The sequence below is a fragment of the Microplitis mediator genome, chromosome 6, assembly GCF_029852145.1.
Source record: "Microplitis mediator isolate UGA2020A chromosome 6, iyMicMedi2.1, whole genome shotgun sequence".
NCBI classification, from domain to species: Eukaryota; Metazoa; Arthropoda; class Insecta; order Hymenoptera; family Braconidae; genus Microplitis; species Microplitis mediator.
In genome coordinates this window covers 15,335,943-15,351,107 of record NC_079974.1, presented here as the reverse complement: position 1 = coordinate 15,351,107, position 15,165 = coordinate 15,335,943, and the positions used below count along the sequence as shown (strand labels likewise).

The following is a 15,165-nucleotide window of genomic DNA, read 5'->3' as shown; positions in this document are numbered from 1 at the left end:
GTAGTGAATTAGACAAGGCCAAAGTTTCGTTATTACATAGAGCTGCTAGGCTTTCTATCTCTATATATATATATATATATATTTAGAATTCAAAGACTCATTGAAACAAGTCCCTGACCTCAGATTTGTTTGAAAGAACGTAGCAGTTATAAAGTAAGAGATTCGAATTTAAATCTCAAAGTCTTTAATTTGATTTATTCTGTGGATTGACGTAGAAGAGGAGTAGATTGAGCTAAAATAGAGTCGATAGAATCAGAGGTATAGAATAAAAACAAGTAAAAAATATAAAGTTGGTTATTTGGTTCATCTTAACTCATAGTACAAGCGGTATAACATGAATAGGAGTAGTACCGAGTGTAGAAGTAAAGAGTAGAGAGCAGAATGATCCGTCTGTGGTGTGGGACCACGCCCTCGCAAAGAACCGTCGCCGTCGTGGCCCTGCCAAGCGTTAGAGCCCTAGTCTCTACAGCGCGAGCTCGTCGCGCCGGCGGCGGCGGTGCCGGCTGCCAGCCCACCCACCCAGCATCCTCAGCGTCGCGACGCCGCTGCCGACGACTCGGCAGCTTTTAACATACACCGGACTTACCAGTCTCCCACCTAACCGGTTATAAGTAACATCGTACTAACCACGGAATTATTTATTCCGCGATTTGTACCGCGTCTTCGGTACGGTCTTTTCAATTTTTTTATTTTGTGCCTCATACTTTTATTATTTATTTTATTTAAAAAATAAAAATAATTATTGTTTTTATTTTAATTATCAAAAATAGTTTCAACTTTGGAATTAAGTTTTGACCATTCGGACACGTGTCAATGGATTGGAAAATTTTGATAAATAATTATTTTTTTTATAAACTTAAATTTTTTTAGTTTCTGTGGTTTATTTGTAAAGTTTATTATTTATTTAAGTGCATAATTACGTGATTGGTGGCTTACAAAAGGTATGTGATAATATTGTGGAAAATTATAGAATTAAAAAAAAGGAAATAAAGAGAAAGAGGAAGCGGAATAGGAAAAGGTGGATAAGAGTATAACGCTTGAGGTTGTTTTTAAAATGAAATTGAGTGTGTTATGATTGGTATTGTCGATTTATCGTGGTTTTGAAACATTGATAATTTGGTTATTGGGTATTTTGTCCACTTGATTGTACGGCGGTTTGTATTTTAGAATGACACGTGTGCGTACGACATCGAGGGGTCAGTAGTTTTCGAGGATTGTTTGTCAGTGTCGAGGGCCAAATGTCATCATTTTATTTTATTTTTTTATTTTACCCTTCGATTTTTTTTTTTTTTTTTTTTTTTTTTTTTTTCTATAAATTACTTTTCTTGGGTTATTTATTTATTTCTCGGTCTGTATTTTTGTCACGTAAAATGTAAAAGTTTTAAAGTAAGATGAAAAATTTTTATTAACAAGTAATGGTGCCAGTAAATAAAAATAAAATTTTATATTTAAAATTGATGGGGTATTTTTATGAGAAGTAGATTAATCCCAACAAGGTCAGACAAGTGTCGTAAAAATATTAACCGATAGCAATAAATTGGCGACGGCTATATGTCATGTCAAGTTAGCCTTTGTATGTATATACATACATATATAGATATAGATGTATGTTTTATGTTGTAAGTAGACAGCCAACTAAAGTAAAGTGAGAGTTTGTGATCCTAGTAAAATCCTGCTAGACTACACCTTATTTCCCAGTAGATATGTCTCAGATATGGTCAGACCACTTTGCTCTCAGTTATTTATCTTAAAATTTTTATGAGTGACAGCTTATCTTTATTCTTTCGCAGTACTTTCTTCTATTTCATCAAGATCATTGAAACAATATTTTTTTTTCTTTTTTTGTATCAACCATTTTTATAAGAATATCAAACACGAAATGAAAAAAAAAATTTATGAATCATTGATACGAATTTATATTTGAGATACTTATTATTTCAAGGGATGTTGATATTATTCAGACATTCTAGGTAACATGGGTACTATAAAAAATTCAGGATACATTTTCTTGTTAAATCACAACTTTTTGTATGATGATTTTATTAAACTTTTTATACGGCAATAAATTATCAAAACCTAAATACTAAAGTTGTAAATGATGTGTTGAGTTACGTTGAAAGTATAATAAATTTTGTAAATCATAAACCTCAATAAATTCGGGTCAATTATTTAATTAAATATTATAATAATATTTATAATTTTAAAATTGGTTTACGCTTTGAAGTACATGAGAGAAAATATTTACCTCTTTGAAAGGGGATTCAAAAAAAAAATTAGTTGTACGGTTGTTCATATTACGAAAATAATGACTTCTGTTGTGTACTGATATCGGTAATAAATAAATCCAATAAAGACAATGCAAATATTACAGTGAAAATTTATATAAACCATCGCATTCGCGTAATTTTCCAATGCTTAGCATCTATAATAAACAGATGAGAAGAGCAGTTGGTTCATCGGTTTAATTCAGTCGCGATCAGCATAACCAAATTTATAACGGAATTATTATTCGGCGAACGGTAGTATAGATTTCGCGGATTGAGATATCATTCGCTGGGGTGACGGCAAATTAATCGCATATAATTCATATCCGATAGATCTAGTTTTACGAATTTTATGAATAAATAACAAATTTTTTTCTTGTCACCGAAATATTCACCAATCTTTGGCATGCCAGGAATCCTTCCACTTTCATGACCCGTGATTTTGTAATCACTGAGTCTATTTATCTTTTAAACGTACTCGAAACTTTACAAGCAAACATATATTTCAACATTTATTTTTAATCTGCACTCCGGTTACTGATTCATACATTTTGTATGCATGCAGTTTCAGACATTTTTATTGAGATCAATATATATATATAAGGGAACCTGAAGAGAATGAAGCAGTATTTTTGAAATAAAGAAAATTTTAGACTTCCCGCTAAGAAAATTGAAAAGTTTTAATAAAAAAGAAGTTATTGGTTTCGGTCCGATTTTCGAAAACTGAGTTTACAACAGATCTTGAGGTTTTGAGATCCTAGGATGCTATTCTGACTAATTTCAAGATGATAGCCTTGAGTATGTATATGTAAATATTCCATAACTTTTGAAAGGATTAACGAATTTAAATCGTTGAGGTGGCATTCGAGGTGACTTATTAATTCCTACAATCTCTGAAGAATTAAACTTAATTAGTCCAGTATCTTCAGAGTTATTTGAAAAATACAAATTTTTGAAAAAATGATTTTTTCAAATAACTTCTTATTCCATGGACTCATTTCAAAATTTAATCAGTTCTAAAACTGTAAGCTGCAACGAATACCACCTCAACCATTAAAATTGAATCATTTGTTTAAGAGCTATCGTTATTGAAAAAATTTAGAAAAAGTGGTTTTTCGAATAGAATTAAAAACATATCATTGTTTTTTTCCCATAATTATTCAGCGCTAGAGACTAAATAACTGCGTTAAATGCCACCTCAAACACCAAAATCTCTCATAAAATAAAAGTCTGCATTTCTATGGATCTCATCCTCATATTAAAGTTTTACATGGATCTAAAAAATGAAAAAATTAGATCTATATTGATCTATATAAAATTTGGGATATAAATCTTTGTAGATCTTAGTTATTTTTTCCACAGTAATATTTTTGAAATGTTCTGAATATTTCATTTACTTTTTATATTAAAAATACGACATCACTTGATAATTAATTATATCTCCCCGGATTCTATGACTGAAAGGTCAATAGGGATATATATGACGTGTGTTATTAATAAAAGTTAAAAGTCAAGCCCAAGTGATTCCATTTTTTATTTTATTTTTTTTCATAAGCTTTATGTTTATTTAATTATTTTTCCCTTTTTGTTTGAGAATTATAAAATCTATTAATAGATCTGAATATCCAATAATAAAATTTATATAAATAATTTTATTTATAGTTTGCGTGTTTTTTTAGTGAAAAATAATCCGCGAGTTTGGCAAATCATATGGTATGTAAAATGAGGAATTGCAGGATCTCACCGCTGTGTGGGTGAGTTATTTTTCTGGTTTCCAAATGAACCGTAAAAAAAAATCCAATTCGCCTACACAATTTACTTGATTTTTCCGCCTAAATAATTATTATCTCGTAAATTATAAATTTCAAATGAAATAAAAAAAAATTTTACTCCTGTTATAAATTTTTATACTTGAAAATAATGATTAACAAGGTTAATAAAAATAAATTGGAGATTCTGGTATCTTGAAACTTTTTTTTTTATAAATTCTTTGTCATTATTTTCAGGCTTTTTTCTGCTTCTCCTTTTTTTGCTGACGGACGTTTTTTATACTTTTTTTTTTGTGTTTTCGTGAAGTTATCTAAGAAACAGAATATCCTTGAACGCGAAAAAGTCCTCGTCTGGCACTTGAACCCACTAAGATGTAGGATCTCTCTTACAACGAGGGTCTTGACCTCGTCAGGATAAGCCGCGGTTCATCAGAGTACTGTCGATTTTTTGTGTAAAAAAAAATTATATAATACAAGTGTTGCTAAATAAATATTTAAGTGTTTAAAACATTTAAAAATTCTTAAACTTTATAAATACTTCGTTGATTCAACAAATCACACCTCAACTCTTACATTTTTATTTAAGGAGGGTCTATAGCAATTTTTGTCCAAGCTTTTCTTTCAAATAAAACCTCTAAACGCAAAAAGAAGAACGAGGCTCGATGCATTACCCTATAATCTAGCAACCTACGTTTTTATATTTCAAAAATGTTCATTTGTTTAAGAGAAAAACGTGGACAAAGTTTCCATTTACTGCGCAAGTGCAACAGAGATAGTACCGTTTGTCGACTTGAGTGTGACAGAGAAAAAAGTTTGGACCCCTCTTAAGGGGTTTTTTTTTTAATTTGAATAAATTATAATTTTTTTTATCTCGGTCTTTGATTTAATTAAGTAAATTTACTCTGTATCCTAAATAACTAGACCTTAATTATTTGAATTTAAATATTCCTTAGATAAAATAAAACTTTTTTAAAATTTACTTACGTAAAAATTTTTTTATCAGAAAAATAATTTTCCAAATTAATTCAAATTAAAAAAAAAAAAAAAAAAAAAAGTCCTCGTCTTGAAAATTAATCCTGTACTTTTTTCAAAGATAAAAAAAATTTCTAAAAGATTTATTTACTATTTAAAGTAAAAAGTGCATTCAAAGTTTTAATTCGTAAAACATTTATCAAGCTTACGATTTTACTATCGGATAAGTTTACAGATACTTTATAAAGAAAATCAGATACTAGTTGATTAAATTCACAAGTCGTCACGACTTTACTTCATCGCTATCTTCTATTCATTTTTTTTTTTTTTTAATATTTTTATCTCAAGAGGATTCTTTAGAAAAGTTATGATGAATACCTTAACAAATTCTCTAATGCACAGTAAAAATATTGTGTTAAAATTAACGTTTTTGTGTTAAAAACGGTCCACACCAAATTTGTGTTAAAATACCAACACATAATTCGAGTAATGCACGTACACAATATTTTTCAGTGTGTAGCAAAGTGATAAGAAATACTCAACTTTCTCAGTAATCAATCCAATTGGCATCACTTTTCTAAAGTAATTCAATAAATAATAATTGTTTTTGACTACACTATTAGAGATTTTGTATCCAATAGAATTAATTTTATTACGAAAAAGTTATCAAGGCCGTAAAATATAATTTACTGCGTTGTAAAAAATAATCGAGACAATACAATGTATATATTCTTCATATATGCAAAATAAAAAAAAATTATTATTACGAGTGTTGCTGCCAGTTGGCTCATACTACTACTGCATTGTTATTTTATTGAAGTTATTCAAGCTATTAAAATATTACTTGTTTATTAATTTCATAATTTATTTATTTATTAAAAATTTTTTTACGAACTGATAAAAAAAAAAATCTGAAAAATGGTTGACCCTGTAAGACAACTCCAAAACTTCCCGCTGTTTTCGAACTCTGAGCTACTCGTAAATTATTGAGCTCTTCGAGCTCAAAAGATTTTTAGACCAAAAAACCATATATACATTTCACTGAAAAAAAATAATTTTTGTCCAACGATATCTTTGGAACGAAGTAACCGATTCGAGCGTACTTGGTGGCAATCGAAAGAGCTCATTAAAACTTAGAACTGAATACATTTGCAGGCAAATTTTTTTTTTTAATTTTTAGTTTTCGTATAACTCGTGAACTACTTGACTGATCGACTTCAAATTATATCCAGTTCTAAGTCTTAGTGAGCTCTTTCGATTGCCGCCAAGAACGTTCAAATCAGTTGATTCGTTCCAAAGATATCGTTGGACAAAAAAAGTTTACATGCACCCACACATCCATACACGCACACAAACACGTCAACGTCCATCTAAAAATGGCCAGAATAGTTTTTTAGGTGTCACGCTTAAATAACCACAGACAAAATAACCGACGACAAAATAACCAAATGACAAAATAACCGTTTAATGGAATATTTGCTAAAAATTCAAATGTTGAGTATGAAACTTCCGTACTTTATTAGCGCATACGATAACAAGCTTATGTGTTGGTCTAATGTCGAATAAACACACACAAAAACCATGATATAAGGGCACAAAACGGTAAAAAGCTCATGTGTTGGCGTATATTTCGATAAATACGTACAAAATAATTACGGATTTTGTATAAACTTTGATTTTGTGGATAAATTCTGGATAAATTTGGATGTATTCATGTGTCACTCTCACAATCACATGAAAATTGTTATGAAAACTTTGAATATAGTTTTCTATCTAACGTTATTATGTTATATCATTATCTTTGAATGATGATTAATTTAATAAAATTGCGATATGTAACAATATTTTTTTTTTTATGTTAAATTTAAAAATAAAATATTTCAAATATAAGTCGTAATCTTTAAGATTACTTTAATCTAAAAATTAAATGTGATTTTCCATTACTGATATAATTGTAACGATTCGATAAAAATTCATGTGATAGTTATTAATTGAAGAAATTAGTTATCTAATGAAAAATGTCATATGTTATATATTTTAAGTAACTAATAATATGACAAAATATTATATTTAGTATATGTTAAGATAATACAAATGATATGATTGTGATTATTTACTATTAACTGATACAATAGTTATAAACTAAGAATTCTATTCGACGTAGTATTTAATTTGTTCTAATGCATACTTGGTAATTATCAAATAACTGTGATTTGTCTATATTAATATGACTGCAAAAATATATTTGTGACGTATGTTATAATTACCAAATAAGAATAACAATAATTTAATGGAAAATGTCACGTAAAATGTTAATGTAATAAATATGTTGGTTGAATATAATCAATATGTGGTGTTATTGTGTTGAACGATTATTTTGTCATTCGGTTATTTTGTCATTTGGTTATTTTGTCATTCTGTTATTTTGTCGTCAGTTATTTTGTCGCGGTTATTTTTCCTTTGGTTGAACTGTTACGCAACCGTTTTTTAGGAGCTCAGGACGTCGAAATCTGATGAAAACACTCTTTTTGAAAATCTGATCGAAACCAATGACTTCCCTCTTTTTGAAAATTTTCAATTCTCATAGCGGGAAATGAAAAATTTATTTAAACATAATAAAATTGATTGATACTTTTGAAGATAAAAAAATAAAATTGTATTTATTTAATCATAAGTAATCTTTTAAAATACCTTTGGTATGAAGTAGGTCATTTACAAACGCCCGTCGATATTTTAAGTGATAAAATAATGATTTATTGAGTGGATTAAAACTGACGTACATTACACTCAATAAAAAATGTTCATCTTGCTATTTAATTCACTTTCTAATGCTACACTTTTTTTATTCGCGATAAAAATAAATTTATTTACTTAATTTAAATTTTTATTTAGGTTCTTATCAAATAGAGTAGATGAAGAATGTATAAATTTATCTGTAAAAAAATAATATAATTCTAGTTTTTGTTGAGATTGCGTTGAATGAAAATAATCAATTTCAAGCTCGGTATATTTTTTTAAGACACTTTTGATTGCTTTGGTATTAAAATTTATTCAAAAAAGCTACAGGTTAAAGAAGTGGAATGCGAAAAATCGTTAAATTCTTTTTCTCTTTTCTTTCAAGTAAATTGCAGCTTAAAAGCCTCAAGTTTTAGTCATTGATGTAAAAAAAAAAAAAAAATAGTGAGTTCTGTGATTTTTTTTTATGATAATTTTCAGTAGAAAAAATTATTTTTTTTTTATGATTAAGTAAAAAAAAAAAAAAAATGCTGCAGGAAAATTAAAAAATTAAACCAAAAAAATGTTTCTACGAATCAGAATTTTTTTCGTCGATTTTTCAAACTGTCTTCGTATGAACTGACATAATTTAAGTATGAAGTAGAGATTTGAATTGTTTCAATATATATGTTATATATAAATTTAAAAAATATGTTAACAGAAAAAAATGTCTTCTCTACGTACACAATCAAGTGGTGGCGCAGTAGTGGGCTTCGGTAGTGTTGGATCAGATCGTACTGGTGCAACATCAACAGCAGGTGGTTCACATTCGCATTCACACTCACACAGAAAACATCATCATCATCATCGAAGTAGAAGTGCACCGCGAACTCCAGAGAAACCGCCACGTAAGCGTCATCTCAACACTGGTGCAAGTCTTGCCTCGATACCCAGTCAGATAAAGTTGTCGATGCTCAACAGCGGTCTTATTTCATTCGGTGAGTCAACTTCAGCTAAACTAGCTTATAACTAACAACTCTCGGATAACTTCTCTTGCCTTTTAAATTTTCGAATTTTGAAACATTAAATTTAAAAAAAAGCCAAACCTAATTAAACTTTGCGTTGATTCAATTTTTTATTTTTACGCCCCTTCTTCGTTTAACTTTTTCCCTGTTTTATCTATCTGACTATCAGACAGAGGAAAGAAGAGAAAAAGAAAACACACTCGGGCGAACACTAGTAGATGTTAGTGATTTGAATGTTAAATTTTGTCACCATTAGCAAGTCAATACACGAGCATATATAAGTAATTCCGCCATCGCAAGCAGCGACTATGTCGTCCCCGAACGCTTTCACGCTTCTCTTGTATTCAGACTTCATCATTTTACTTCAAAGCTTTCTGGATAACTCTGTGATTATAGTAGAGAAGTTGAGGGTAAGACGGCCTCCTTCAAAATTTTATTATAATATTATCAAATTAACTGGGATATTTTATCACTATCGACTACAAAATAAGTTTCCATAATTTATTTAACAGAAGGAGGCATGACGCCCCCCCCCCCCCAAATCAGGAGTGAATTCATAGTGATTACGGATTTTATTCAAATCCGAATTCACTCGGAGTTACGAAGTTTGAAAACAAATCACTTCGTATACGGTGTAAATAGGGAGTTGGTTTTTCAGCGGAGAGACTTTGGATTGGTCTATATTTTATTTAAATCCTTATTCACTCCGATTCGGACTTTTAATATTCAAATAAACATCCCTTCGGAGTAACTTTCACTTCGAGGGGATTAAATAAATAAATAGTCATCCGCTTCTTATTTACTTCGGATTTACTCCGCGTTCATTCCGAAAATTTTTTACAATGTAGGCCCAATGGTCATAAAAGTTGCAGAGTTTCTTGAAAAACTGAATTTTAAGGATAAAAACAAATTTTTTTTTTAATTTTTTTTACCGGAGACACCATTTCAGACAAAAATTTTTTTTTGGTCACTCAAAAAATTTTTCTTCCCAGGTTATTTGATTTTTTTATAAATTTGAGAAAATTGAAACAAAACAAAGCTCCGGTCGTAAAATGGACAGCAAAAAAAAATTACTTTGACGAGATAAATATTTTTTCTGAATTAGTAGATCATTTTACCCCAGATTCCCTGTATAAAAATATAAATTTGTATTTACTGAGATATGAAAGGTCAATTTATCTTTTCAACACCCACATATCATTAAAAATGATAACTTGTTTAAAAAAAGCCATGAAAGACTTTAGTGCATTAATTAAAATTGATTTTAGTATGCAATTAAATGCATATATATAGGAGCATATATACTTATAACGGTGTGTGAGTTAAAGTTTTATATATCACTCGTTTTTATTTGCTCCCATGAATTACATTGGGTTAGCAAGTGTTGAAAAAAAAAAAAATAATAAAAAATGCAATTAAACCTTTAGAAACATTTAAAACGCTTGGGAGATTAAAGGGGGTGTAGCCGACAACTGATGTCTTGTATGCACTTGCAATTTTAAATTCCCGTGGCAGACTGCACTCACATATATTTCCGTGGAATTGCTCTGTAAGACTTACGGGTCCAGTAAAATAAGGATAATATATATTAAATGTAACATGTGATATTGTATCCCGTGAATTCCAGACAATTCTCAATGTATATATATTACATGTATATATTTTTAGCCCTATATTTATACTGTGGTTCAAACTATCGCTTGAATTATATTAGTTAATTTTCCTTCACTCTCAGTCACTTACTCCCACTACTTAAAGCTGATCTTGACACAGATTTTGGATGACACTGACCGAGCATTATTTCTTTCGTTTCTTGCACTTAGCTCATATTAATTTTATCTCATTAAACAAAGAAACATTTTTTCACACAAAAAAAATGCAATTTTTCATAAATTTATTTAATTGCCAATTGAAGTTTGCGATAAATAAATTTAAATTATGACTTATTTATATATTTAAATTTTTTAATTTTAATATCTAATTTTATAAAAGATTTAAAGTTTTTTTTCTTTTTTTCAAGGACTAACATAATATATTATTAAATTTTTTATCAAAAGATTATCATGATTTAACAATATTAGGAGACCTTAAAAAAACGCTTATTACAAAAGCATCAAAAATGAAATTTTATTTCGAGTAATAATGTAAAGTAACTATTTTTCATTATTTTTTATTATAAAGAAAAAGATATAAAATACGCACTTCACCAAGTTGTAAAAAAAAAAAGAAAAAAGTATATAAACTAAACTGAAATGAAAGCTTGTAATATAAAAAGAAAATTACATTGGCTGAAATTTCTCCCTAGTGGCGGGAAAAGTACTGAATGATTTTTTCAAAGTATCTCGGTTGCACGTTAACATCGAACGGGGACACATTGCGTTATTTGAGGCGGAAACTAGACGACAGGATCTCGTTAAAAGACCTATTCGCAAAGACCGTTTGCCATTTTCAAGCGCCGGTATAAGAGTTTGAGAACGTCTATATTTCAACGTGAGATATACAAAACATTTACTTGGGTTTTTTTTTATTTTTTGCTGAAATAAAGAGAGTCAAAGGATGATTACCTCGGATATGCAATTGAATTTTTTTTATGAAATAAATTTTTTTAATGTCAGAGCACATGAAATGCGCGAATGTGTAATATCTCAGGAGTCACTGGAAATGAGCAAATCATGTTTATAGTGACAAAGCACTCGTGTAAACGTCCATTAGCATAACCCAAGTGAGCCTGACTATTCGGTAATTGACCGTAGTTGGCACTGCGACAAGTACAAAGTTTGTTTCCTGTGATTTAACGTACTACTTTAGTTTCTAATCTACATTGAGTTGGCCGAAATGCCTCCTTGATTAATTTCCATCATTTCTTCCAATAAATAAACGAATTTTAAAAAATCTCAGTTTTATTTTCTTAACTTTCGTCTGTCAAAAACTTGGCGGCATAAAGAAATAATAATTGGAAATTTTACATGTGAATTTTCGGTTGTTTCATTTGATAGAAAATGAATGAATGCTTTTATTAAAACCGAAATTTGGGGGTTTTGAATTTGACTGATTCGAGTTGCAATTTTTTCTGACAGTACAGTCGACTACCGTCATAAGCCTGGTCTAGAGGGCGTAGGGGAAATTTTGCTTGGAATTTCAGTCTTTCCACTACCGTGCGTTTAATTTTCTTCTCGACTACTCGTTATAAGCCTGTTTTATTTTATATGACTTTAAACGTCATATTTACGTTTTGTTACATGCGCGAGTACCCCGATTTTTCTAGTGCTTATAGCGCTAAAAAAAATACTTATCTTTTTACACTAATAATAATTTTAAAGAAAAAAATTATAATGACAACGGTACTAATTACAGTAATAATAATAATAATTTTATTGATCAACATAATGCTCAATCAAACTTTTAAATTATAACAGAAGCTTTAATTGTAATTTATGATTTACAATTAATAACAATAAATTATATTTTACTTAAAATTCATTAAATTATTATCCGCGAAAGATCGCTAGTAAATTTTCATCATTAACTTTGATATTTTGTTCCTCTTGTTAGTTTATAATTTAAAGATTTTTAACGGCGGCTTATAACGGGATGTCTGGTACGAAACTCAAGAAAGAGTTAAGTAGGGGCTGTTTGGACTCGGTACCTGCCGATTGAGGGGAAGAGGCGTATAACGAGTAGTCGACTAATCAGAAAATTTCAAAATTTGTTCTACTTTTTTTTCATTCACGTCGTGGACTGAATTTAGATATAAAATATATTTGATTAAAGTTGAATTAAATTTTGATACCAACAGTGAAAAGTTAATTTATCATTTTTTTGTAAAAGTAAAAAAACTGAAATGTGATTTTTTTTTGTCAATCAAAAAGTTAATAAAAAAATAAGAGAATACTTTTATATAGTAATTGACAATTTATTTTTTATGACACCAGTAGACAGATGATGAGTGAGAAATGCGAACAAATGATAGAAAAATCTTAAACCAACTAACGAGTTTGCCTCGAGTCTAGAGTGCTTCTATAAAAAAAAGGTACTAGAAAAATAAAAATAAATAAAACACCAAGAGTTTCCCGCTGGTGATCTCTTGCAATTTCTACAAATACCCACAGGCATCCTAAGGTACTTTAGTAAATAAAATTTTTCGCAGTACTCAAAAGAAATGGAATAAAAAAAATGAAATAAATAAATAAATAAAAATCTAAAATTACCGAGGAAAAGAAAAAGATGAAAACGATCTGTGAGCTTGTTGAAAGTGGATAGGTCATTTAACTCGGTTCCCAAGAAACCTTATGATTTTTAATTGCAATTGCGAAACTGAAAAAGTTTCATTTTTAATCGGGAGCTGTTTTTTATCCATTTTTTATCCACTATTCTTTAACTTGACTTTTGTTGTTTATTTTTTTTTATCTTTTATTCTGTTCTAAAAATAGTCAAGATTATAAAAAGTATTCAAAATTCAATAAAAATTTGTTTGTTTTAAAATTAAATATATATATTTCTCAGATTAATAAATAGTAGATTGACAATAAAGCTTTAAATGAACTTATGCCCTACTAAATTCATTCAAATCAATTTCACTGAGCTTATTGTGTAATTACACAATAAACCAATAATAATCATACTAAAAAAATGATTAATTACTAATTAAAAATATATATATATATATATATATATATATATACGTATATAGGGAAGGGATGAAGAGTAAAACGGGGTACTTGAAGAAATACTAAGTTTTTGTGGACTTGAATACGTTAAATATTTTATTTTTAACTTTCCGCTAAGAAAATTGGAAATTTTCAAAAATTCGGTTATTGCTTTCGGTCCGATTTTTGAAAATCGAATTTCTAACAGATCTTGACGTTTTGAACTTCTAGGAAGCTATTCTGACTAACTTCAAAATAATGTCCGAGTGTATGTACGCACGTATGTAAATATCTGTAACTTTTGAACGGATGAACTGATTTTGATCGTCAAAGTGGCATTCAACGCGGCTTGTCAATATTTAAAAGCTGTAAAAATTGAGCTTGGTCGGTACGGCTCGTTCAGAGATATTCCAAAAATAAAATTTTTTCAAAAGTGATTTTTTGGATAACTTTTAATGTGCTCGATGGCTTGATTCCAAAATCAACTGGACTCTAAAACTTTATAAGCCGCGTCGAATGCCGCCTCAACCATCAAAATCGGTTCATTCGATCAAGAGAAACCGTTGCTGAAAGAAATAAAAAAAAAATTTTCTTTTAGTTTTTTGAAATTTCTCAAAAACGACGCAATAAATCAATTTCAAAATTTGATCAGCTTTAGAACTTGATAAAACGCGTCGATTGCCACCTTAACCGTCCCAATCGGTCAATTCGATTGAGAGATATCGTTGGAGAAAAAATAGTAAAAAACGTTTTTTTTTCGAAAACAACGGCATACAAAAATATATTCGAGTTCGAAGAGCTCGAAAAAGTATTCACAACAACGTTTTCGAGCTTTTTAAGCTCGAAAATAGCGGGAAGTTTTAGGGCTGGCCTGCAGGATCAACCGATAGACCGATTTTTTTAATGACATTCGAAGTGAAAAGAAAAAATTTTTAGCTGTCGTTGAATAAAAGTTTTTCTTTTTTGCGGGCAAAATGAGGTACCCCCTAAAAAAGATGAGAAAAAAAATTTTGGAAATTAAATAAATTTGATTAAATTAAATTTTCTTACATGTAATTTACGTAATGAAAAATGACATTCCATATAATTGTTGAATGCAATGGAAAAAAAATATTTTCAATACATATTATCATAAAACAAAAGTCGTTAACATTTTTCGACTGAAAGATTCAATTTTTGAAAAAGTTTAACAAATAAAAAAATTCAAAACAATGTTCAATTGTATTTACAAAAGTAATTTTTGAATGTTTAAAAACATTTTAAAAAACAAACTTTTTTATAGAATTTTGGAGATATCCTATTGTGCCCCCTGTTCCGTTTTGCCCCTCCTTCCCCTATCTGTATTACTTAAATTAAATGTATTTAGAAACAGCTAGAAAAGAGAAAAAAATAGACCAATTTACGCATAACAACCCCCAAAATTTAGGCCACTTTAATTTTTCAATAAAAAAAAATTTTCTTTATATTTTAAATACAATTACCCATTCTACCCCACTTTTGTTTTTAATTTTACAAGCGCATAATAATATAAATTAATTATTTGGCAATTAATAAGTAGAAATAATAATAAAAAAAAAATGACACTGATCAAAATTTTTTTGGTGGCCCATTTGACCCCTTCCGTCATATCTATTATTCAATACCAACTTTTCTATGAATGATGAATTTTCAAATTTATAAAACTTGAAGTAAACTAAAATTAAATATTTAATTCAGCCTCAACTTTTTAATCTATTTACTTCTCCATCGATTTATATTTATCAAGTGCGAAGAT

General features: G+C 29.1%; 1 protein-coding gene across 3 annotated transcripts in view; it reads left to right on the top strand.

Annotated features, from left to right (window-relative positions):
- LOC130669900 (protein bicaudal D) overlaps positions 1 to 15,165 on the top strand; it is a 94,417-nt gene that overhangs the window by 23,476 nt on the left and 55,776 nt on the right. The window contains exons 1-2 of one of the 3 annotated variants that reach the window (XM_057473048.1): positions 575 to 941; positions 8,442 to 8,718. In XM_057473048.1, the coding sequence (XP_057329031.1) occupies positions 8,448 to 8,718 (271 nt within the window). In that variant the 5' untranslated portion in view covers positions 575 to 941; positions 8,442 to 8,447. Of the gene's footprint in view, positions 1 to 574; positions 942 to 8,441; positions 8,719 to 15,165 lie in introns of those variants that run through there. The other 2 variants (XM_057473049.1, XM_057473050.1) reach the window with 2 other exon arrangements.